The sequence below is a fragment of the Sorex fumeus genome, unplaced genomic scaffold (assembly GCF_029834395.1).
Source record: "Sorex fumeus unplaced genomic scaffold, SorFum_2.1 ptg000044l, whole genome shotgun sequence".
NCBI lineage: Eukaryota > Metazoa > Chordata > Mammalia > Eulipotyphla > Soricidae > Sorex > Sorex fumeus.
Window position 1 is genome coordinate 405989 of NW_026606101.1, and position 25221 is coordinate 431209.

The 25221-nt window shown below is 58.7% G+C and overlaps 1 protein-coding gene across 1 annotated transcript; it reads right to left on the reverse strand.

Moving 5' to 3' along the window:
• Positions 1-483: 483 nt before the first annotated feature.
• Positions 484-10510, reverse strand: PCIF1 (phosphorylated CTD interacting factor 1). Its single transcript, XM_056121224.1, has 17 exons — positions 10267-10510; positions 7784-7957; positions 6194-6336; positions 5966-6090; positions 4763-4900; positions 4493-4623; positions 4240-4394; positions 3670-3817; positions 3481-3564; positions 3293-3392; positions 2475-2637; positions 2071-2243; positions 1903-1989; positions 1629-1813; positions 1131-1224; positions 865-1040; positions 484-780 (listed from the first exon to the last, which is right to left on the reverse strand). The coding sequence occupies exons 3-17, from the start codon at positions 6315-6317 to the stop codon at positions 543-545; spliced, it is 2121 nt and encodes a 706-aa protein (XP_055977199.1). The 5' UTR covers positions 6318-6336; positions 7784-7957; positions 10267-10510; the 3' UTR covers positions 484-542.
• Positions 10511-25221: the final 14711 nt, after the last annotated feature.

Here is a 25221-nt window from a genome sequence, read left to right on the forward strand (position 1 = left end):
GGCCAGCTTGCTTCGTCCCCCTTGCCACACCCCACGCCAGGCAAGGACCTGGGAGAAGAGGCCCCAGAGGGCGGGAGAGGGTGCCGCCTGGCACCCCTGCCGTCTCTGTAAGTACAGGCAGGCCTGACGTAGGAAGGACCCTGGTGGGGGACCCAGCCGGGTACCTCAGCCTTGGAGGGCAGCCCCTCCGGCTCCCTGCTGCCCCCTGCCGTGGGAGGGTGTGGACAGGAGCCTGGAGGGGGGTTGGGGGTGGGGGGACAAACAGGCTCCCGCTTCCTCAGCCCGCTCCACCTGTAAGACCCTCACGCGTTCCGGAGAGGGCGTCTGTATTTTCCTTTACAAATGAAACGGGTGGCGGGAGGAGGGGCAGGCAGCGAGCCTATGTACAGGGGTCTTGGAGTGAGTCTGAGGTGGGAGCTGGGGGTGGGGGCAGGGAGGGGAGCCCAGGCTGCGCCATCGTCTTGCTGTGTCCCTGGTGGCCCAGGGGCGGGCCCCGACAGTCCACACGAGCACGCGGGGGCTCCTCCTCCCTGCAGGCTCTGTTAGGTGGGGTGAGCGTCCCGGCTGGGGCCCTGCTCCCGGCCCGAGTCCCGGTCCTTGGCCTCCGAGGAGGAGGAGGAGGAGGAGGAGGAAGAGGAGCTGTGGCTGCGGCCCGACTGCCGGTAGGCGGTGGTCAGCTCCTGCAGCCGCTCGGGCGTCGGCCCCCACTTGGCAAAGCCCGGCTCGTTCTGCAGGAAGAGCAGCACGGTGCTGTGCACGGCCTTGTAGAGCATCTCCTCCCTGCGGACAGGGGCAAAGGCAGCTGCTCAGGGCGCCCCGGCCACCCGCCCCGCCCCCGCCCCCGCTGCCTCCCCCAGCACCCACTTCTTGCAGATGTGCTGGGAGCCGCTGCGGTACTCGTGCTCGAAGGCGGGCAGGACCAGCTGGTGGCGTTTGAAGCGGCTCTGCTCCATGCGGGTGAGCGCCTGGGTGGGGGGGTCCCGCCACTCGGGGATGAACACGATGAAGGACAGCGGCTCCGTCGAGCTCTCCAGCAGCCTCTGGGGGAGGGGAGAGGACGGGGGGGCCGGGGCCAGTGAGGGCCGCCCCAAGCTCCGCTCCCAGCTGCCCACCCCGGCACCAGCCCCTACCTCGAAGTGAGACACCATGGCATCCATGAGCTCCTCGCAGAAGGGGGGGTTGGCCTCGAAGGAGCCGCTCAGCGGCGAGAAGTCCAGACAGGGCCTGAGGACAGAGGTGCGCTCAGCCCCACCGGCCAGCCGCGTCCGCCCTTCTGGCCCCCATTTCTTGGGGGGGCCGCCCCCGGTGACGCTCAGGCGTTAGTCCTGGTGGGCTTGGGGAAACCATACACGATGCCAGGGGCCCGGCCCAGGCCAGCCACACGCAAGGCACGTGCCCTGCTACCGGCTCTAGTTTCAGGGTGGTCCGGCCGGCCACGCCGGACCAGGGCCATGCATGAGGCCCAGATGCCGCAGACCCTTGAGCCTGCTGGTGGCGGACCCTGCGGCCACCCAGGAAGCCCCGCTGGGGTGACATGTCCGAGAGTGGCGGCGGGGGGGGAAGACAGGGTCACACCAAGCCCGGGACGAGCAGCGGCCGCCCAGGGGGGGGACAGGGTGGACGCTCACCCTCGGGAGCCGAAGTAGCCGTCGGTGTCGGGGAAGGCAGAGCAGTACTGGCGGAAGTAGCAGTTGAGTGGCGAGGCAAAGCACTCGAAGCTGACCCCAAAGAGCCGGTGGAGGGTCTCGAAGATGTGCACGGGCAGCGAGCCCTGCAGGCCCGTGCCCTCGTAGAGGCCCACGCCGAACATCATCTGCGGGGTGGCACGGTCAGCCCCCCGCCCTGGGCACGCCTCCCCGCATCCCCCGGGGGAGCCCGCGCCGGCCGCCCGGGGCCCTGTACCTGGTACCGCCGGAGAAGACACCAGACCCGGGGCAGGAACCTCTCCCAGGCGGAGTCGTCAATGCAGCTGTAGCGGTAAAGGAGCCACTGGGGAGAGAGAGCGGTGGCTGCGGGCGCCTCCCCACCCCCGGCGCCGGGACTGGTCCCCGCCCCGGCCCCCGCGCTCACCAGCTTGCTGAAGTAGTTGCGGCTGACCTTGACCATCTCGCCCTTGTACCGGATGCAGACCACGTTGTTCTCCATGTGCATCTCCACGCTGGGCATGGGGGGCGCGGGCACAGCCAGCCGGACCGGGTAGCAGTACACCAGGCGGGGGTCCACCTCGGGCGCCTCCACCTCCTCTGTGGGCAGACGCGCAGTGAGGGGCCTAAAGACCCCCTCCCGTGTCCTCCGTGCTAGGGTGCGGAGCTCAGCTGGGCCAGCCGGACCCCTGTGGGCCTGCTGTCGGAGTGCCAGGGCTACGCCACCCCCATCCCTAGCTCGAGCACTCTGGGGGTGAACCCTGGGTTTGGGGAGAGAGGCCAGTGGCAGGGGGCTCAAACAGCAGCCACTGGGCGCGTGAGGGTGCCCACCTGAGATGTTGTTTTCCTTGAGGACGGCCAAGTGCTTCTCTCGGATCCGTTTGACGTACTCCAGGGAGATGTGGTAGATCTTACTGCAGATGCCCTCCACGGAGTCCTTGGCTGCGGCCGAGACGTGTGGGCCGCACTGCTTCCGCAGGTGCTCCAGACGGTCCTGAGGCGACACCGGGTCAGGGCTGCTGTGCCTCACCCGGTCCCGGGCATCTCGGACTCGCCGAGGCCTGGCCCTCCTGCTCACGGCCGGGCCTGCCGGCCAGGAGCAACCAACCCTCGGACCCCGTGTCCGGACGGCGGAGGAGACAGGTGGCACTGTGCCCGCTGAGGGGGTATCTGCAGGGTACTGGGGGGAAGGCCAGGACCAAAGAGTGTCCCTTGGGGGGCGGCTGCGGTCACCTGTGACCTGGCCCTGTCGTGGGTGAGGGTGAGGGGGAAGCAAGTTGCTCTGGCCACCATGGGCACTTGCCCCCGTCGCGCTGGCCCTGCAGTGGCGTCTGACTGAGGAGACGGGGTTCTGAGGAGGAAGGCCAGCAGAGGTGCTGACGGAGAGTGGTCAGGAACCAGGGTGGTTCTAGACACACGAGGAGGGTGTCCAGCGTGGTGCGGGGCAGTGCCACCCCCAAGGACAGTGTCGTTCTCTTCCCTGGTGACTAGCTAAGGACGGGGCACAGGAGCACACCATGGGCCCACTGTGACGGCAGAGCAGGCTGCTGTGGGGCCCTGCCCGAGCTGGCTGGCAGGCAGGCAGAGTGGGCTTCCTGGAGGAAGGGGCCTCAGCCTGGCCCCAGGCCCCAGGCCCCCCGTCCACTCACCATGTAGTCCTCCTTGGAGGCCGAATGGTCCTTTCGGAGCCAGCTGAAGGTGTCCTCCACGTTCCACTTGACCACCTTTCTGCTGTCGGGGGACGCACTCCTGCAGGCAGGGCAGAGTCAGTCGGCCACTGGTACCGGCCTACAGGCCCCCGCCCACCCCTGCGCTGCTCAGGGCGGGAGAGCCAAACCTGGACTCAATGAGCCTCCGGGCCGCCTCTGCGTACTTGAAGAGCAGCCGCTTGGCTTCTTCCCGGAACTTAATTCGGGATAACCTGGACAGGGGGACAGCGCGGCAGCCTTAGGGTCCTCAGGTGTCTTAGCCCAGGGGTGGCCGCAGGCCTGGGCAGGGGTCGGGGTGGGGGGGTGGGGAGTTGTACCTGATGGGAATGTCATTCATGATTTCGCGAAACATGGACGGCGACACGACCGGTTCGCAGTCGCTGGGCAGCAGGGGGTCGGAGCCCTTGTCCACGACCTTGCGCTCCAGCATCCAGCGGTTGAAGGATTCCCGAGGGGGCTCGATGCCTGCATGACAGTAGGGGACTGCCTGGGTATGCTGGCCAACAACGGGCCAGAGCAGGCAAGGCCTGCAGGAAAGACCTGGGGTGCATCTGCCGGGGCCGGGCCCCAGCAGAGCCGGGTTCAAGCAGGGCCCAAAAGAGCTTTTTTCATTAACGGGGCTGGGGATGCCCCCAACAGAACCGAGCGGCCTGTGCGCTGGCTCACAGAGGCAGCACCTCACGGACTCCTGGGGGTGCAAGTCTTTAGCGCCTGGGAAGTGCGGACCATTCCTCCTGTGTTTCTGACCCTCCCCCCACAGCCCTGTCACTGTCCCTCTTGCAGAAGGAAGCCAGAGTGTAGCCAGCAGTGATGCGCCCGGCCACGGGCACCCCCCCCCCCCGCACACATGCCCTGCCCGCCCTGCAGGGTCCCTGGCGGCCCGTTACCCTCCCGCTGCTGGCACAGCTCCCGGTAGTGCTGTCGGAGCTTCAAGATGAGGTGGGAGCGCAGCAGCTCCACGTCGGGGTGCGGGGGCAGCGCCTCCGAGGGGCCCCGGTGCTTGATGACGGCGTTGGTCTGGATGTCCAGGTCCCAGTACACTCTGGGGCAGGGACAGAGCCGTGAGCGGGGCGGGGCGCCCAGCCTGCCGCCACCCACTGAGCCCCCCACCCCACTTCCCACCCCGGACCCGGGACTCACTCTGTGGGCCGGAGGAGCGCCGCCTGCTGCTTGTCCTCGGGAGACGCCCCCCAGATCTTCAGAGTCGGGGTTCCCGGGATGCTGGGGGAGCTGGGCACCGACGGGGCCGTGGGTGTCACGGGCATTTCGATCTGGAACGAGACGTCCGAAGGCATCAGGTCCGGGGAGCGCGCGCCTTGCTCCGCTGGGTCCCGGCAACCCCCACCACACCCCTCGGTGGCCACCGCCGCGGCGACCATTCGCCAGCTGTGCACACCCGCAGTCACTCACCTTGGGCTTCTTCACACCGTTGCCGCTTGGCTGCTCTTCTGAGAGCTGCCGCTTGCGGGTCTTGTTCTCAGCTGGGGGGGTTTCCACCAAGCTCGACTCTTGGGGTAATGGGGTCGCATTCAGTCCCAAAGGGTCCGACTGGTGAAGGGAGACCGGTAGAGCTGCAGCCAGGGCCGGGGGGCCCCGGGTCCCTGCACCACAGAACACTGCCATCCCCCGCGCCCAGCTCCCCTGGCTACTTCCGGGGAGGAGCAGCGGGCACTGGGGTGCTCAGAGCGCTTGGGGTTCCACTGCCCCCGGGGACTGAGGGCCACATGCCCTCAGGTCAGCTTCCCACCCAGCTGAGCCCCCCTCCCCAGAGCGGATTTAGTGGGCCGAGGAGTCTTGGTTCCCCCACAACCAGCACGAGGTTCCCTGCTCAGTACGCGCTACTTAAGAACTAGCATGAGGGGCTGGAATGAGAGCACAGTGGGGAGGGCGTTTGCCTTGCACGCAGCCGACCCGGGTTCGACTCCCAGCATCCCATAGGCTCCTCCAAGCACCACCAGGAGTAATTCCTGAGTGTGCAGAGCCAGGAGGAACCCCTGAGCATTGCCGGGTGTGACCCAAAAAGCAAAAAAAAAGCAACTAGCATGAAAGTCGGGAATAAAAACAAAACTCAATAAGTGATTTTTTTTTTTTAAAGCAGGGCCCTGTGACTGGAACTGTGATGCTACAAAGCGGTGAACCGGACAGCAGAGAGCGTGGCCATCAGCCCTGCTCTGCCTAGCCTGGCCTCAGTCACCTGCCCTCTCCGAGCCTCGGTGTTCTCATCTGCAAAACGGAACTGTCTCTACAACCGAGGAGAAAAAGCCCATGCCCCCCCCACCGCATCCCCTCCGCCATGGTCTGCTCGATCCTTCCATCCTTCCCGCCACGACCGCACGGACACTTCAGCTCCCAGAATGCACTTCTCCACCCTCTTATCACTCCTCGGTACAAATTCAGAGCCGGCTCCCTGGCCCCGGGGCCCTAAGGTGCCGCATGCAATAGCCCTGCAGGACACGACTGTGTCCATCTTGGTTCCAGCCGCCCCCAGCCCCCCTGGCGCTCAGGCCAACGCCAGTCACCCACACCTGGGTGTCACGGCCTTCTTTGTCCCTGCATGCCTGGGTTCCTCCCCACCCCCCCCCCCGGACACCCGCAGGGAGCCCTGGCACTCACAAACACGTCGTGTTGGCCCAGCACGGGCATCTCCCACAGGGACTGGTTGGTGAAGCGGTTGAAGTAGTAGGGACGGTTCTCCCTCCTGCTCCAGCACTTCTCCCAGCCCGCGTGCACCAGCTCCTCTGCAAACAAGCACGGCCAGCCCAGGTCAGGGCCGCTCTGAGGCCCGGCCTGCCCTGCCACCCCGACCGACCGACCAACCGACCGACCGCCCCTTGCCAGTACCTGGGAGGTCCTGCACCTGGCGGCCGGGCTTTGGAGAACAGGGCTGGCTCTGGTGGGAGGTGCCTGGGGAATGAGTCAGCAGGGACGCTTCCTCCCGGGGGCTGCCGTGATTCTCATTGGCCATCTCAGCACCCACACCGGACCTGCCACACAGAGGACCAGAGGGTGTCAGAGCCTGCCGGTCGTGGCGCTCGGCACCGCCACCCGCCCCACACCCATGTACGACCCACTGAGGGCCCATCACGCCCGCAGGTGTGCAGAGACCACTCGAGGCCTCTCCTGGGGGGTGCTTGGAAAGGTGATGATGGATGCAGGAGCCCTGGGAGTCAAGCTGCAGTTCCCTCGACGGCCAGTTGGGTGCGCTCTTGCTGTTGCCGCTGCCTCCACTGCTCCCTGCCTGGACTCTCGCTGGGCTCATTCCCACCAGGAAGCCCTGACTCTCCCTCCCTGCCCTACACCCAGGAGGTCACAGCCCGCAGGGCCACGAGCCCCTCTACTGCTGCAGTCAAGCCTTCTAACAGTGGGGTTTGTCTTTCCACTGTTCTGCCAGGTCCCAGCGCTAAGAAATGGGTCCACGGCACCCAGACCCAACAGTTCTATTCGTGCTCCAAGTATTTACACTGCAGCACGATCGGCACCTAACAGGACCTGCCCTTGGAAACGGAGAAGGGACAGTGAGTCCTCTCCTGCTCCTTCTCCCGCAGCACCTGGACAGGGTCCTGGCGCCCAAATGCCTTGGCCCGCATGGCTGGGCTGAAAGTTGGGGACTCCTTGCGGGACTGGGTGCTATGCCCGCCATCACAGGCTTCGACAGCACTGTCGGGTAGCACGGTGGCAATCTCTCCCTCGACCCCCGCCCCCATCAACAAATCAAGAAATCAAGGCCCCCGGGAGACTCAGGCGGATCCTCTAAGTGAATCCTCAGACTTCCTGGGTGAAACACAACAGTTCAGCTCCTCTCAATTTCCATTCCCCATCCCACTCCACCCCGAAACGCCAACAACAGAAGCCGCCAGGGCCAAAGTGGTTCCCAAGGGGTGGGGGTGGGGCCGCTAAGACTCCGGGAGGGAGGGCCGGGCCGTGATCCGGATTGGTGAGGCTATAGTTGTTTTTCCACGTGACACCAACACCCCAAGGAAATCAAACATTTACTCACAAAGAGACCACAAAGGCGCGTTTAAACATCGATTATCTTTGCTTGCTGAAATTTTTATCAATTCATTGTGGTCACACTGATTATCTCATGCTGATCGGAAGCTCTGATTGGTTGTTGACAACATCATAGGAATCATTGGGACAGAGATTTTATTGTACATTCAATCATAAATGTCTTTGTTAATTTGGAAAGGGAAAAATCAATGGTTACTTCATTGGTACAATCTGACAGGTAAAAAAATTGCAAGGAGCAAGAGGACATATATACAACAGAGTGGGGGAGGGGGGCCAAGGCAACAGAGAGATTTGGAACCTCTGGCCCAGGAGAGAGAAAGCTGGAGCTGCCTTGATTCTCTAGGGAGGAGGGATTCTCAGTGCCTTGGGGGGGCCGAGCCCATAGGTGTCAAGGCAGAACGAGGTCCCTCTTTTTCTCACCCTCTGGGGTCTGCAACGCAAGCATGAGAGGGTTTCTTCTCCAGCCGGCTGGACCCCCCCACGTCACAGGGTCCCACTGAGGCAAGAGGGAGCCCGCGGGAAGGCGCGGCACAGGCGGGTGGGCTTGTCAGCAGTCGACTGGACAGGGGCCCAGGGGACTCCTTGCGTCAGCAGCTGCAGAGCAAACAGAGAGAAGAGTTTCAGACCTGGGGAAACTGCAGCTCGGAGACCACAGCAGGACACGCCGAGTGCCCCGGGGCAGGGCAGGACACATAGGCGAGGCCCGGGGGCTCAGACAGAAGACTGTCCTCCTCCAGCTCTCCAACCGACAGGCTCCCCTTCGTGGCCTTGCGACCTGCACAGTCACAGGGGAGCACTCGGGTTGGATGCTCTGCCCTGGGTCTTGATAGTACAGACACAGATTTGCAACACCACGGATGGAACTCGGGGTCCCATACAGGCAGGTACGGTTCTACCAGGAGCTCTATCTCTGGCCAGAGTTTCCCCCACAGTGGTGATGAGTCCAGGGCCTCACACATGCAAGGCACATGCTCTGCCTCTGAGCCATCTGCCCAGCTGTCTCCAGAAATTGTGAATGATTTTTAATAAACGGACCATACTTTTGTCTTGAAAAATGAAGCTTTTTTTTTTTTTTGCTTTTTGGGTCACACCCGGAGTAACACAGGGGTTCCTCCTGGCTCATACACGCAGGAATTATTCCTGGCAGTGCTCAGGGGACCATATGGGATGCTGGGAATCGAACCTGGGTTGGCTGCGTGCAAGGCCCTACCCGCTGTGCTATTGCTCCAGTCCTGAAAAATGAAGCATTTTATAGTTTGACATTTTGTCCTCTCTCTCTCTCTCTCTCTCTGGATACCCAGGGTGCTCAGGGCTTACTCCTGGCTCTACACCCAGCATCACTCCTGACGGGACTCAAGGCACCATACGTGCCCGTGATCAAACCCAGGCTGGCCACCTGTAAGGCAAATGCCCTCCCTGCCACCTGTCATATTGCTGCAGCACCAATATAGATGGATTTTCAACCAAAGTAACCCCGATGAGAGGAAAGTGAACAAACATACAATATCACAGATCTGGGGGTACGATCGCAAGGTGTCCACAAGTGAAGCACACTCCTTGATTCCGGTCTTTAAAAGGAGCAGACATACAAACGCATTACATAGCAAACACATCGTGTTCGTCTTTATCGAAGGCGGCAGCACAGCTGAATGACACCCAGCGGGAACTCTGCAGATGCCTTCTTTTAAAAAATTCGTATTACAGACCCTCACTCTACATCTCAGCCACCAGAAATGCAGAGGAAGGTACACAGAATTCACATTTTGTATTTGTTAATAATAATTTGTTTCGAGCCATACCCAGCTATGCTCAGGGGTTACTCCTGGCAGTACTCGAGAAAACCACATGGAATGCCAGGGATGGAACCGGGCTGAGGCCGCGTGCAAGGCAAGTAAGTGCCCGACCCACTGCACTGTCTCTCCGGCCCCCAATTTGTGTTTTTAAATGTGAGCGCGGAGAATCAGTTATTTTTTTTCCCACTTTACATGATTTAAACCTTTACCAATATTTACGATGACAAGAAAAATAATTTTTAGCTTTCCAGGTGACCTGGAACACAGGCGGTCAGGTCTGGTCCTGGCCTTTCGGCCGCTTTTTATCTACACCGGCATGACTCGGCCTCACTAAGAAGGAACTTTTTTTTTTTTTTTCTTTTTGGGTTACACCGGGCGATGCTCAGGAATCACTCTTGGCAGTGCTCAGGGGACTCTATGGGATGCTGGGAATCGAACCCGGGTCGGCCGCGTGCAAGGCAAACGCCCTCCCTGCTGTGCTATCGCTCCAGCCCCGAGAAGGTGCAAAAGGGCCGCGCCGGGGAACCTGCGCCACCGGGGCCGAGGCAAAGCCCCGATTGGAGGAGGACGGGGCGGGAGCGTGGCTCCGCGGCGCCAATCAGGAGCCGCCTGCGCAGCGGGGCGGAGTGCGCAGGCGCGGGCAGGCGCAGGCCCGGGCGCGCGCACAGGCGGGCGCGGGGCGGGGCGGGGCAGGGCGGGGCGGGCGGCCCCGGGCGCGCGCGCGCCCTCCCGCCTCCCCCGGGCCCGGCGAGGGCGGGCTGCGAGGCGCGCGCGCGCCGGCCCCTGAGCCGGGCTCCGCCCCCCGCCCCGCCGCGCGCTCCCGCCCCCGGGCTGAGGCGACTCAGAGTCGGAGCCCGACACAAAGGCGGTGGCGGCGGCGGCGGCGCAGGGGCCCTGGCGGCCGCTCCGCCCGCGCTCGCCGGGCCCGGCTCCCGCAGCCCGGCCCCGGGCCCCGCCGCCCACCCGCGGGCCTAAGATGGCGGCGGCGGCTGCGACGGAGCGAGCGGTGGCCGCGAGCGGGAAGCGCCGGAGGGGCCGCCGCCGCGCGGCTTCGGAGCCCCGGACCCTGGCGCGGCTCGAAGCGGGACCGTGACTTCCTGGGGCGCTTACCTGCCCGGAGCGGACTCGGGGGGACGCGGCTACACGTCGTGTTCGACTGCCCGTTTTGCCGCCTCCGCCTCGCCCTCCCCAGCGCCGCTGCCGCCATCTTGTGTCCCGGGCCGGGACTCCGCGCCGCGCATGCGCGGGCACCGCCTCTGAGGGACCTCGCCGCCGCCGCGCCGCCATCTTGAGTGTGGCGGGCCGGGCCGGCGCCTGGGACCCCCTGCTGGCTTTCGGGCGCCCACCTCCCCCTTCCTCCCCTCCCCTTCTTCCTCCTCCTTCCCTGCCGGTCCCCGTGCGTGGAAGGAGGGGAGGGGGGGCCGCTTTTCCGGGCCCTCCGGTGTGGGTCGGGGGAGAAGACCCCCCCTTTCTTCGCAGGCCCGTCCCTTGCCTCAGTTTACCCCGCCGGCCCGGTCACGGCGGCGGCCGGAGGACTCGGGTGGGCGGTGCGTCGGCAGGACGGGTCTGAGTGTGCGCGCCAGGGGGCGCGGGCGTGCAGGGAACCTTCGGGGGCTCGGCTGAGCCGCCGGCCCGGGGGGCGGAGTCCCGATGACGTGGACCCCGGAGGCCGCGGGGAGCTGGGCCCGAACCCCGGCGTGGCCTCCCCGGCCCCCGCCCAGGTGCACCTGGGGCCCGGGACGTGGGTTTTGGCCCAGTGGAGTCGGGCCGGCCGGCGCGGAGACCCGTGACCACCCCGGTGCGCCCGGCAGGGGACTGGCAGCTGCTGGGCGCCGGCCCGGCTGCCTGCGGGAGGGACCCTCTGACGTGGCCGGGCCGGACTCCCTCCCTGACAGGCTGGACCCCCACTGTCCTGCTGCGTCCCCGGTGGTCCCCTCCAGATGCCCGTGCCCGTGCCAATGTGCCTTGCTGGGACCCGGCTTGGAGGGGTCACATGCGCCTTGCTGGGACCCGGCCTGGGGGGCTGCCCGGCGCGTGGGCGACGGTGACACCCACGGACAGAACCCCTGCGCGGCCCGCCCGCCAGGCCGGGCCTGCCACCCGTGGACCATACCGTCCGCCTACCTGGTGCAGGTGCCGTGAGGGGCCGGTGGCGAGCTGCGTGCGAGCAAGCGGGAGGTTCGATTCCCCCGGCCCGGCAAGAAACAAGAACCCCCTCCCCAAAAAAAATCCCATTCACGCCCGCTAAAGTACCTGGCACTTAATAACTTGGATCTCACCTGTCAGGACTCTCAGGTGGACTTCCCCTGCACCCCCCCCAACAAGCCGGCCCTGGGCAGGTACAGCAGCTGACCCCACTCTGCTCTCTGCAGGCAGGCGGGCCAGCCGTGGGCCTGGTGGGAAACGGGTGGACCTGCGCCCTGCTTGGCCCCGGACAGGCTTGGTCTGACCGCGGCCACTGCACGATGAAGGCTGCACCAGGAACTGGGGTTGGTTCTCCACGGAACCTTCTTTTTCAAGGGCGGGATGCTTAGGGGTGACTCCATGCTCCGGGACCACCATATGGTGCAGGGGTGGGGGGGCGTTGAGCCAGCCTCCCTCCTGCAGGGCGCCTGCTCACCCCTTTGAGCCAACTCCCCAACTCCCGGGCCTCTGCGGAATTGTTGGCGCTTCTGCCTCACCTCTGGGGCAGGCTGTGTTGCTAAAGACCTGTTTATCCCCGCCAGTCAAAAGGTGAAAAACAGCTAACGGATGTCCCGGTTGCATGACCCACTTCACCAAGAGCCTGTCGGCTTGGCACCCCCCCCCCCTTCCAAATCACGAGCTTCAGGGTTGGAGTGATAGAACAGCGGGTAGGGCATCGGCTGACCCAGGTTCTATCCCCAGCATCCCATATGCCCCCCCCCCCCCCAGCACCGCCAGGAGAGATTCCTGAGTGCAGAGGCAGAGCCAGGAGTAACCCCTGTGCACTGTGAGGTGCAACCCAAAAAGCAAGAAACAAAAAACAAAAACAAATCATGAGCTTCAGCAGGACGCCACAAGACTGACCACTCCACCCGGCACGCTTGCTGTCCTGCCTACTTCCTCCACAGGCATTTCATAAACCTCAGGCTCCAGCCTGAAAGGCAGATGTCTCTGGGGGAGCAACTCTGTGACCTCGGCGGCACACCCCAACCAACAGCAGGGAAGACAAGAGGGCAAAAGGTTCTTTTTAATTAGAAAATATATATATTTGTTGTTTGTTTGGCTTTTTGGGTCACACCCGGCAATGCACAGGGGTTACTCCTGGCTCTTGCACTCAGGAATTACTCCTGGCGGTGCTTTGGGGGATCATATGGGATGCTGAGAATCAAACCCGAGTCGGCCGCGTGCAAGGGAAATGCCCTATCTGCTGTGCTATTGCTCCAGCCCATATATATATATATATATTTTTTTTTTTTTTTAAATTTTCAAAGCTCCCCGGCTACCTCCTTACAGTGGCGCTTAAAGCCCAACACCTAGCGCTTCTCTGTTCCTGTTTTTCTGTTTTCCAAACAGATTTTCTTTGCTGAAGTCCCCTTACTAGTAACCGTCAGCACGAAGCACCCCAAGTCCCCTTTTGCCCCTCAGTCCTTCCACTAACCCTCTGCAGGAAACCTGGGGTAGGTATCGCTTCCTTCCTTGCACTCGGGGAGACAGACTGGGTCTGGGGGAGGTGAGAGCTTACCTAGATGCACACAGCAGGGAGTCTGTGAGTGGGTGTTTGTTTTGTTGTGTTTACTAGTTTTGTTTGGGGGGGTACTGGGGGTGGTGTTCAGGGGCTATTCTCGACTGTGCTCAGGAGTGACCTCTGGTGGTGCTCGGGATTGTATGTGGTTCCAGGCACAGCAGGTTGACCTGGGGCAAGGCAATTAATTAATCTGTTAATCTGCCCCATAAAATGATGAGTTTTTGTTTTTGTTTTTTTGGCCACATCTGGTGGTGCTCAAGGCTAACTCCTAGCTCTGGCTTCGGCAAGCGCCTTAGCCACTGTACTGTCTCTCCAGCCCGCAGAATGGGCTTTGAAACTCACAGTCTCCAACATGAAAGCCCAAGACAGGTTCCATCAGCCTTCTCAAACTCTGGTGGAGAGGGAGCTCTGAGCCCAAACATTCCCGCTTCAGCCTTTCTTTTTCCTTCTTTTTTTTTCTTTCTTTTTGGGTCACACCCAGCGATGCACAGGAGTTATCCTGGCTCTGCACTCAAAAGTTACTCCTGGCAGTGCTCGGGGAACTATGTGGGATGCTGGGAATCGAACCCAGGCCAGGCAAGGCCAGTGCAAGGCAAACACCCTACCCACTGTGCTATCACTCCAGCCCCGCCACTTCAGCCTTTCGTGGGTTCTCTCCCTCAGAGGGTTCAACACGGCTCTTCACCCTCCTTGTCTACCTCGGATCTTGTCCCCGGGCCTCTAGAGTCTTCACTGCCCTCCTCACTTTCCACACAGAATCGATCTCTGCCCTCCTTAGAACGAGCCCCATTGCTTTTTCAACCTTTTTCCTGGGGAAGAGGGCGTTGGCCACACCAGGTGATGCTCGGGGTCTATTTCTGCCTCTCCTCAGGGTTGACAACCCTGGCGGTGCTCAGGGATCAGTCTGTGTCCTTCCTGATTGGGGCAGCATGCAAGGAACATGTCTTGATGCCTTGACTATCTAGCTTCTTTTATTTTTTAATTTTATTTATTTTTTAGCATTTGGGTCACACCTGATGGCTCAGGAGTTATTTCTGGCTCTGTGCTCCGGAGAGCACTTCTAGCGGTGCTCTGGGGACCATTTGGAATGCTGGGAATCGAACCTGGGTCAGCCGCGTGTAAGACAAACACCCTCTCCTCTGTACCGTCACTGGCTCTGGCTCCTCTTGAACATTTTGGTTGGTTTTGTTTTTGTCACGCCTGGAAATGCTCAGAGGTCACTCCTGGCTCTGCACTCAGGAATTACCCCTGGCGGTGCGCAGGGGACCATATGGGATGCGGAGTTGAACCCAGTCAACTACAGGCCAGGCAAGCACCCTTCCTACTATACCTCTCTCCCCCTCTTTCAAACATTTTTATACTTAAGAATAGCAGACTGGTGGGCTAGAAAGATAGGACGCTGTAGGGCAATTGCCTTGCACGAGACCGATCTGGGTTCGATTCCTGGCACCCCATATGGTCCTCTGAACCCTGCCAGGAGTGATCCCTGAGGACCTCTGGGTGTGCCTCCCCACAAGAAAATTCAACTAGGAGCCAAGGAGATGACCCAAAAGACAGAAGTGCATGCTTGTGGGCAGAAACTCGAATATGATCCCCAGCACTCACTGCCTGGCCCGCCAAGCACCTCTATGAGTGACCCTGGAACACAGAGGAAGAAATCCCTGAACACCACCATGGGCCAAGAGAGAGAAAGAAAAGGCAAACACAACAGAGCTCAGGGCTTACTCCGAGTTCTAGGCTTAGGGGTCACTCCTGCTGGTGCTCACCGTATCACTGTATCACTGCCATCCCATTGTTCATTGATTTCCTCGAGCAGGCACCAGTAATGTCTCCATTCATCCTAGCCCTGAGATTTTAGCAAGTGCCACAGGGTCAGGGGAATGAGACCCATCATTGTTACTGGGTTTTGGCATATCGAATACGCCACGGGGAGCTTGCCGGACTCTGCCGTGCGGGCAGGATACACTCGATAGCCTGTCGGGTTCTCCAAGAGTGAGAACTAGACAATAGATATGGAGTACCAGGGATTGAACCCAGGTTGAATACATGCAGGGCAAGTGCCCTACCCTCTGTACTATTGCTCCAGCCCCCCAAAAGGCAAACTGGACTGGGGAAATATGACTCAAAGGCTGTAGTGCATTATTTGCACGTGGGAACCGCAGGCTCAACCCCTGACACTGCACAGTCCCCCAAGTGTCACTGGGAATGGCCAAAACCTAACAGGCGTAGGGCCGGGGGTGTGGCTGAGTGGTAGAGTGCATCCCTTGCATGCAGAGGGACTGGGTTCAAACCGAAACCCACAGGGGCTGGGGCGATAGCACAGCAGGTAAGGCGTTTGCCTTGCACGCGACCGACCTGGGTTTGATTTCCAGCATCACATATGCCCCCTGAGCACCGCCAGGAGTAATTCCTGAGTGTGCAGAGCCAGGAGTGACCCCTAGTGTATCGTTGGGTGTGACCCAGAAAGGAAAAAAAAACAAAAAACCACAAACACAAATTTAGATTTACAGGAAAGTGAAAAAGGTAAAAAATTGAGAAACAATCTGTCACGTCACACAAAGAGTGACCATCAGGATCCCCATCGTGAAGCCCAGCAGGGTGACTGTCGCTCGCCTCTCTGTGAAAGTCGCCTCCCTCTCTCCGCGGGAAAGGCTTGCCGTTCCCCCCAGCACAGGCCTCTCTGTTCCAACTTGCCTCTGCTCCGTCTTGCCCAAACGGGAATCACCCGATGCTGATTCGTGTCTGCTTCCCTTGCCCCGAATGACCCTCGCCGGACGCCCCTGGCCAGACGCGGCGGGTGGGCGCGTTGATGCTTGCAGCTCGAGGCACTGTCCTGGCCTCGTCCTCCAAGCCCCACCCAGCATTTTACCTCTGTGCTGTTGAGGGGCATCGGGGGGCCCCCACTTGGTTTCCTCTTTTCAGAAATGTCACACTTTCTTCTGTTCCTCTCCTACTCCTCAGGCTGCCTGGCGGTCCTACGGAGGCCAAAGTCTGTTCGGCTGCTGCCGGCTTCCTGCCTGGTTCTAAGGAGGTCAAAGTCTGCTCGGCTGCTCCCGGCTTCCACCCTCCGCTGCTGGCGGGACCTAGGGCACCCCCTTTCACGAGAGAGGTACCTGGCAGAGCTGGCACTAGCCGTTTGCCAGGCGCATGTCACCCATCGGACAGACTCATCATGGAGCCGGAGAGAGAGTCCAGCGGGGAGGGCGTTTGCCTTGCATGCGGCCAACCCACTTCAGTCCCTGGCATCCCAGATGGTCCCCTGAGCACCACCAGGAGTAATTTCTGAGTGCAGAGCCACTAAGTAACCCCTGAGCACCGACCGGTGTGGCCCCAAAACAAACAGCTGTTCATGATCCGACCTTCAGATGCTCGTCCCTGCCTCATCAGTGTCCTGCTGCCAGATCAAGGCACTTGTAATTTCCCTAAAAAGTGCCAGGCTAAGGGCTGGAGCGAAAGCATAGTGGGTAGGGTGTTTGCCTTGCACGCGGCCGACACGGGTTCGATTCCCAGCATCCCATATGGTCCCCTGTGCACCACCATGAGTTAATTCCTGAGTGCAGAGCCATGAATAACCCCTGAGCATCACCGGGTGTGATCCTCAAAAGCAAAAAAAAAAAAAAAAGTGCCAGGCTAGGGCTGCCGAGATCACATGGTGGGTTAGAGCCTTGCCTTGCACACAGCTGACCCGGTTCAAGCCCCGCACGACATCGGGTTTCAGCCCTCCCAGAGTGATTCCTGAGTATGGCCAGGTGTGGTCCCCAAACAAAGTGTACTGCCCGGCTCTCTCCCTTGGGCCCTGTGCCTTGCCTCTACCATTTGCTCTCACTCCTCCTCCCCCCTTTGCCTAGCTCAAACCCCAAGTCTTTGCTTAGATGTGACCTCCACCAGGCAGCCCTCCCTGAACCCACCTTCACCCAGAATAGACCAGGTGGGCTCGTCTGTACCTTCAGAGGCCTGAGCTCAGTGTCCACCCACTGTCCTCCCTCCCCGGAGGTGCTCAACCTCCCAGGCCCAGCTCTGTTCCCTAACGCTCTGCAAATAACGGCTGGCCGCAGACAGGCCTCCGGGGGTTGGCTTACTCGGGCGTCCCCGTTCCTATTTCAGGCTCTGGTTTCTGTGGTGGGAATACCAGGGCAGCGCCCGTCAGGGTGCCAAGAAAGGCGTGAGCTGTCCATCCGGCCAGGGGCTTCGCCAGCAGCAGCCTGGGGGGCCCTGCAGTCCACACAGAGAGAAACAGGAAGGGCAGAGGTTCTGGAGTTTGGTTTTGTTTTTTGGGTTTTTTTTTTTTTTTTGGTTTATGGGTTACACCAGGCGATGTGCAGGGGTTCCTCCTGGCTCTGCACTCAGGAATTACTCCTGGCGGTGCTCAGGGGACCCTGTGGGATACTGGGAATCGAACCCGGGTCAGCCGCGTGCAAAGCAAATGCCCTCCCCGCGGTGCTATCGCTCCAGCCCCAAGTTCTGGAACTTTGGGGGCGTGCAGTAAGCTACTCAGACTGAGAAGGTGGAGGCAGGACGGAGGGGCAGGAAGTAGCTGGCCGCATAGCCTCTGGGGCCCCCCTGTCTCCAATGCCTGCTGGCCAGGCCCAGCTGACCACACACCTTACCCCTTGCTTTCCCCCGAGGAGAGGGGGAAGGGAAGCTCCCCAGTGATTCTCCTCAGGTGACCCCACCCAGGCCTAGCCCATCCGCCCAGGGACCTGGTCTGTAGTTGAAATAGCACCAAGTCATCCTCCAAGGCTAATGGACCAGCCGCAGGAAAGTTCTGGAAGGGATGCTTCCCCTCCCAGTCTGTGGTTTCCACAGGGAGCTGCTCCCTGGTCAGTCTGGGGCCAGATGGGAGAAGTTCCTTCGGCCACAAAGTGGAGGGGCCCGGGGTGTCGCCTCTGCATGCCGGCTCTGTGTGGTCTCAGGTGACCATTCTAGAACCCTGAGAACCAGTGAGAACAAACACAGGTTCCTTGTCCTCAGGGAACCCACCGAGAAGCGGGGAGAGGTCAGCGCACACAGAAACCCTCTGCTACGGGGGAGATAAGGACCCCCTTATCTGGTGCATAGGCGGGGAGCTCCTAATGGGAGAGCAACAAGGAGCAAAATATCTTGTCTGGATTCTGTAAGGAGGGCAAAGGAAGGGCCTGGCCAACGCCAAGGCCTGGAGGGGCGAAGAATTAAGGAACTGGGAGGCTGGGAGGATAGTACAGCAGGTAGGGCATTTGCCTTGCACGCAGCCGACCTGGGTTCGATTCCCAGCATCCCATAGGGTCCCCGAAGCACAGTCAGGAGTAATTCCTGAGAGCAGAGCCAGGGTAACCCCTGAGCATCACTGGGTGTGACCCAAAAAGAAAAAAAAAAAAGAATGCCCATCAATGGGGGCTGGAGTGATAACACAGCAGGTAGGGTGTTTGCCTTGCATGCGGCCAACCCGGGTTTGATTCCCAGCATCCCATATGGTTCCCCGAGCACCACCAGGAATAATTCCTGAGTGCATGAGCCAGGAGTAGCACTAGGCGAACCCCTGTGCATCACTGGCTATGACCCCCCCCAAAAAAAGAATTAAGAGACACTGGACCAACCCCCCGCACATGCAGAGTGGGGGTCATCCCACGCAGAGTTCCTGAGTGCATGAGCCAGGAGTAACACTGGAGGAACTCCTGTGCATCACTGGCTATGACCCCTCCCCCCAAAAAAGAATTAAGAGACACTGGACCAACCCCCCCGCACAGAGTGGGGGTCATCCCGCGCAGAGCCAACCAGACTGGGAACCCCAGGTGGGGTCTGAGGCATCCCAGGATGTGGGGGGCCTCTGGGGCACCACCATCGCCTCCACCTCCCACCCCTTCCCGTTTTCCTTCTCGGAGGGAGCCAGGCTGTTTACACCCACAGGAGCTGCGTCTGCAAGATGCACCCCAGACTTCTCCAAAAGGGCAGGGCGGGCAGCTGCACTGAGGAAGCCCGAGGCCGAGGGACCTTTGGCCTGCAGAGGCGGCGGGCTCAGCTTCCGACCTGGAGACTTCAGAGGCTGGGCGCCGTCTCCCTTCCCCTTCCTCCCCTTTGTTGTTGCTGCCTGGACTCTCTCCTCACTCATCTTGACTTTCTTCTTTTCTTTGTTTGAATTCATTCTTTTAAACGTAGGCACCATCTGTGGATAATGGAGTTTCAGGCTTTCCTGTTCCAACTTCAAAGGCGTCTGGGTTGACATCCCTCCACCACCAGTGACCCACGGGCCCCTTTCTTTCCCACCCACTTCTTTTTTTTTTGGGGGGGAGGTCACACCCAACAATGCTCAGGGGTCACTCCTGGCTCTGCACTCAGGAATTACCCGCTATACTATCGCTCCGGCCCTCCCACCCACTTCTTTACCATTTTTTTTTTTGCTTTTTGGGTCACACCCAGCGATGCACAGGGGTTACTCCTGGCTCTTCACTCAGGAATTATTTCTGGCGGTGCTCAGGGGACCATATGGGATGCTGGGAATCGAACCTGCGTTGGTCGCGTGCAAGGCAAGTGCCCTACCCGCTGTGTTATCACTCCAGCCCCCATTCAAGGGCATTCTTTTTTTTTTTGAGGGGTCACACCCAGCAACCCCAGAGCTACTCCTGGTTCTGCACTCAGGAATTACTCATGGCGGTGCTTTGGGGACCATATGGGATGCTGGGAATAGAACCCAGGTTGGCTGCGTGCAAGGCAAGCACCCTACCTGCTGTGCTAACACTCCAGCCCCGATGGGCATTCTTATGCTCCACTCCTTGCTAGGCATTCTTATTTCTAGAACCCAGGGCTAAGAGGTTGCCATTGTTTGATACCTTCCACTCCCTTGTCTCATTACTCTGTGTACCACAAGTAAGTGAGAACATCTGGTATTTGCCCCCTTCTTCCTGACTTAATTCACTTAACATAATCCCCTCCACTTTCTTTTAGGTTAAGGCAAACTTCATACTTTCCTCATTTCTATAGCTGCATAGTATTCCATTGTGTAGCTAGACCACAACTTCTTTATCCATTCATCTGTTATTGAACACTTGGGTTGTTTTTATATCCTGGCTATTGTGCTCAGTGCTACAACGAACATAGGTATACTCAAATAACTCTGTGTGTGTGTGTGTTGGTGGTGGTAGATGCAAGAAATGAAATCACTGGGTCATATAGGAGGTCTCATATGACTTTACTTTTTTTGTTGTTTTTTTTTGGGGGGAGGCCACACCTGGCGATGCTCGGGGGTTATTCCTGGCTTGCATTCATGAATCACTCACTCCTGTCGGTGCTCAGGGAACCATATGGGATGCCAGAAATCGAACCTGGGTCAGTCATGTGCAAGGCAAGTGCCTTGCCCGCTGTTCTATTGCTCTGGCCCCTCTCGTCTGAGTTTCCTGAGGAATCACCACACTTTGCCATAGGGGGGGACCAGACATCAGTCCCCCAGCAGTAAGTGGGGGTTCCTAGCTCACCACGGCCCCACCAGCATTGGTTGTTCTGTTTTCTCACTGATGTCACACTACTACACTGCAGTGCTCACCGGGAATCACACGCCTTAGTGGGGGTACTCATACACACCTAGCTAAGCATCACCGCATTCTCTTAGGGTGCCAGGGGTGGGGTTCTGGTCCAGATCCAAGGGGACCGGGCTTAGAGCCTATGGATGACATCAGGAATTGAACTCATGGGCTCACGTTTGCGAAGCGGGTCCTTTTAGCTGGTGAGCCACCCCTAGGCCCAGGAAGAACTTATTGGCCCGGTGAGGAGTCGCTGCCTTTGGTTTTCTGTTTTGTTTTGGGGCCACACCCGGTGATTCAGCTCAGGGGTTACCCCGGACTCTGTGTTCAGGAATCACTCCTGGCAGTACTGTTGGGACACGGAGGACTGAACCCGGGGAGGTCGGGTGCAAGGCAACTGCCCTCCCGGTTGGTCTGTTGCTCCAGTCTTCTTTGTTGAGAGAATGGATGGAATCATTGAGTGAGAGTTCCAGTCTCTGCATCCTTGCTAATAACTTAAATTATCAACAATTTTTTTAACCTTTTTTTTTAAAGTGCTTTTTTTTTTCTTTTTGGGTCACACCCAGCGATGCACAGGGGTTACTCCTGGGTCTGCACTCAGGAGTTACTCCTGGCGGTGCTCAGGGGATCATATGGGATGCTGGGAATCGAACCCAGGTCGGCCATGTGCAAGGCAAACGCCCTACCCACTGTGCTATCTCTGCAGTCCCTAAGGTGCTTTTAAATTTAAAACAACAACTGAAAAAGACTCACTGCCCACTGCCAGGCCAGAGAACTAGATCAATGGACAGGAACTTACATATAGGAGCCCTGGGTTTGAAATAACATCTCAGAGTTCCCACACAGGACCCTGAGCACTGAGCAAGGAGTAGCAACCCCTAAGTACTACTGAGTGTGGCCTAAGAACAACCAAAAAGGAAAACAGGGTGAATCTTTATAAATATCCACAGTGCAATACTATTCAGCCTTTTTGAAACGATGAAAGACTTGAGGCCAGAGAGATGGTACATACAGCGGACATGGCGTTCGCCTGGCATCTGGCTGATGAAGGTCCGATCCCCAGCATCCCAGATGGTCCTCCAAGTATTGCCAGGAGTGAACACAGAGTCAGAAGTAAGTCTTGAGCCCTACCAGATATGGCCCAAATCCCCCCCAAAGCTGAAATTCTGCCATCTGTAGCAAAATGGAAGGAACACAGGATTATGCAGAGCAAAATAAGTTGGGATAAAAAGATAAGTGTTGGATTACCTCATTCTTATGAGCAATACACTGTATCACTGTATCACTGTCATCCTGTTGTTCATCGATTTGCTCGAGCGGGTGCCAGTAACATCTCCATTCATCCCAGCCCTGAGATTTCAGCAACCTCTTCTTACTCGTCCTACCCAATGGTGCCATATTGGAGGCTCTTTCAGGGTCAGGGGAATGAGACCCGTTATCTCATCTCACGGGTCTCATGAGCAATACAAGGAGATAAAATTGATGAAGAGACAAAATCAAATGAAAAATTAACCAGTAGCTACTTGACAACAAACTGATCTTACTTGAGGAGACACAGCGGAGGCAGGAGAAAGAGGGGAATTAAGAAGTGGGGGGCAAGGGGGGCTGGAGCAATAGTGCAGCGGGGAGGGCGTTTGCCTTGCTCTCAGCCAACCCAGGTTCCATTCCCAGCATCCCATATGGTCCCCCAAGCACCGCCAGGAGTAATTCCTGAGTGCAGAGCCAGGAGTAACACCTGTGCATCGTGGGTGTGACCCGATCACGATCACGATAATCCTGTTGTTCGTCGATTGCCTTGAGCAGGCACCAGTAACGTCTCCTTCGTCTTAGCCCTGAGATTTTAAAAAGTGCCACATTCAAGGCTCTTTCAGGGTTAGGAGAATGAGACCCATCATTGTTACTGGTATTTGGCATATTGAGTACGCCACGGGGAGTTTGCCAGACTCTGCCGTGTGGGCAGGTTACATTCAGTAGCCTGCCAGGTTGTCCAAAGTAAGAATGAGATAAGAGTTGCGTGGCCACAAATGTGGCCGTGCGCTTCCAGGAGCTGAGTTTTATAGTCTCTGGGTCTTGACCGTTCATGGGATTACCTGGCATTGGGGGGGGGGGCGGGGGGCAGGGGGGTCAGTTGGTGGGTGTGACCCCTGCCTACTGGAAGATGGAGGATCTGGGTGGAGGATGCTCAGCCCCGATCCAAGCAGGCTTAGAGATCTCAGCCCTGGGACCCGCATGCCTTTGTTCCTCTGCCGGTACCTTCATGCGTGTGGAGAGTGGTCTCAGCATGGTTGTGGCTGGGTCTGGTGTGACCCAAAAAGGAAAAAAAAAAAAAGAAGTGGTCCGGGGCATCCGGGGCGTCAGTGTACCCCCCTTCTAGAGCATCGCTTTGTGTGTGTGAGGTCCATGCAAAGGGCTCAGGAACCAGGAGTAGCAGCCTCTTCCTCTCCGGGGAAATAAATGGGTTCTGATGCGGGAACCAGGACATCCCCCCCACCCCCCTAGGAAGGCACATGTAGGGGCCCCGAACAGAGGTGCTTGTTGGAACGTGAGGGGAAGGGGCTGGCTCCTCCCAGGACCCCCCACCTGGAGTCGTGCTTGGCCTGTGCAGAAATTAGGAGCTGTGCCCTGCCTGGTTGGAGACTGGCAGGGTCTCGGTGGTGCTGGAGGAAGCAGAAGGCGCTTAAAGGCTCAGGGGGATTAGGCAGGACCACACACCCTGTGCCAGACACCCCCGCTCTGCAGGGGTCTTGCGACCAATCACCACCCACACTCCGTGTATCAGACCCTGAGTGGGTGCTGGCGTGCGGCCAGGAATTAGTCTCAGGCTTCTAACCCTGTGAACGTCCAGTCACTGGGAGACACCGCTAATGACACTTTTTTTTTTCTTTTTCCAAAAACAGAGGACCAGAAACTGATCACAAAAGGCTGAGAGCAGGTTTTGCACGCAGGAGGCCCCCGGGACGTGCCTAGCACCATTCAGTTCCCCAAGGATCACCACCAGCAACACCAAAGTCTCAAGCAGAGAAATAATAACTCCAGCACTGTCTCGCTCTGTGTGTGTGTCTCTCTCTCTCTCTCTCTGTTTGTGTCTGTGTCTATCTCTCTCTGTATTTCTCTCTGTCTCTGTCTCATTCTCTGTCTGTCTGTCTGTCTGTCTCTCTGTCTCTCTCTCTCTCTCTCACACACACACACACACACACACACACTGAGGATGTGGCTCAGTAATATGCACAGCACTGGCCTAGCATGTGTGAAGACTTGGGATCCATACCCAGCACTAAAAAACAAAACAGGAACCGGAATGATAGCACAGCAGGTAGGGCGTTTGCCTTGCACACAGCCAACCCGAGTTCGATTCCCAGCATCCCATATGGTCCCCCAAGCACCGCCAGGAGTAATTCCTGAGTGCAGAGCCAGGAGTAACCCCTGAGCATCACCGGGTATGACCCCAAAAGCAATAATAATCATAATAATAATAATAATAAACACAAACAAAACAAAAATCAATCAAATAAGACAAAAAAACGAAACAAACAAACAATAATCCAAGAAGGGAGGGAGAGAGTAAAGGGATTAAGGCATTGGCCTTGTGAGTGACTGACCCACCCAGGTAGAGCCTCATCATCACATACAGTTCCCTGACCCCTGAGCACCGCCAGGAATGATCGCTGAGCCCAGAATCGGGAACCCGAAGCTTACCGGGTCATAGCCCAATGCCATTCCCTTTCCAAAATAAACAAATAAATAAAAACCAAAGTAAAAAAAAACCTGCTGTGTACACCGGAAGCCAAGTTCCCCCAGCACCACAAAGAGCAACTCCCAAGTACTGAGTTGTGAAGCAGCTTCTGAACACCGTCAGGTGGGGTTCTCCAAAACAAAAAACCCAGCAAAACAAAAATGCACACACAATTCGAAGCTGGGAGGCTGTGGGGGTGGGGGGTTGTCGGAGGACTAGTACAGTAGTTGAGGCATTTGCCTTGCACGTGGCTGACCCGGCTATGATTCCCCGGCAACCCATATGGTCCCCCTCGGATGCCAGGAGTAATTCCTGAGTGCAGAGCCAGGAGTAACCCCTGAGCACCATCATGTGTGGCCCAAAAAAACAAAACAAAAGAAAAACAACAAACGGGTCTGAGTGATAGGACAACGGAGAGGCCATTTGCCTTGCACGTGGCCAACCTAGGTTCAACGCCAGTATTCCATATGGTCTCCCGAGCACCACCAGGAGTAATTCCTGCGTGCAGAGACAGGAGTAACGCCTGAGCATCTGTGGGTGTGGCTCAAAAAAAGGCAAAAAATAAAATAAAATAAAAACAACAACAACTAAACATAGAAGCTGGGAAGTCTTTGCTGAGTGACTCCTGGAAGGCGATGGGGCTCCTTCGAGGGCCTTAAGTCAGTGGTCCCAGGACTAGCCGGGGAGCAGCTGTGCAGACAGACGGAGATGACGGGAGCGAGCTGGGACTTGGTGGAGCTCGGGACTGTGCTAGAACTGGGCGCGTTGCAAAGGTCCGGAGCAGGGAAGTGGCTCGGGGAAGGAGAGCCCTCCAGAGTCTTCCTGGTGGTGGTGGTGGCGGGGAACCCAGGACCTTTCTGGGGATCTACACCCCAAACCAGCTTTCCGCCTAGGTTCCGTTCCTTGGAGTTCCGCTTGAGGACCTTAGGGGACTTGGTGCCTGACTCCTGGCCAGGAAAAGGATCAAAAGAAATAAGAATAAGTGGGCTGGAGCCATAGCACAGCAGGGAGGGCGTTTGCCTTGCTGCGGCCAACCCGGGTTCGATTCCCAGCATCCCATAGGGTCCCCTGAGCACACCAACAGGAGTAATTCCTGAGTGCAGAGCCAGGGGTAGCCCCTGTGCATCACCAGG

Coding starts and splice junctions, on each gene's coding strand:
- PCIF1 (XM_056121224.1), bottom strand. CDS start 6,317: ATGGCCAATGAGAATCACGGCAGCCCCCGGGAGGAAGCGTCCCTGCTG. Junction 1,814..1,902: donor GTCTTCTCCGGCGGTACCAG/GTACAGGGCCCC, acceptor GCCACCCCGCAG/ATGATGTTCGGCGTGGGCCT. Junction 1,225..1,628: donor GGCTACTTCGGCTCCCGAGG/GTGAGCGTCCAC, acceptor CTCTGTCCTCAG/GCCCTGTCTGGACTTCTCGC.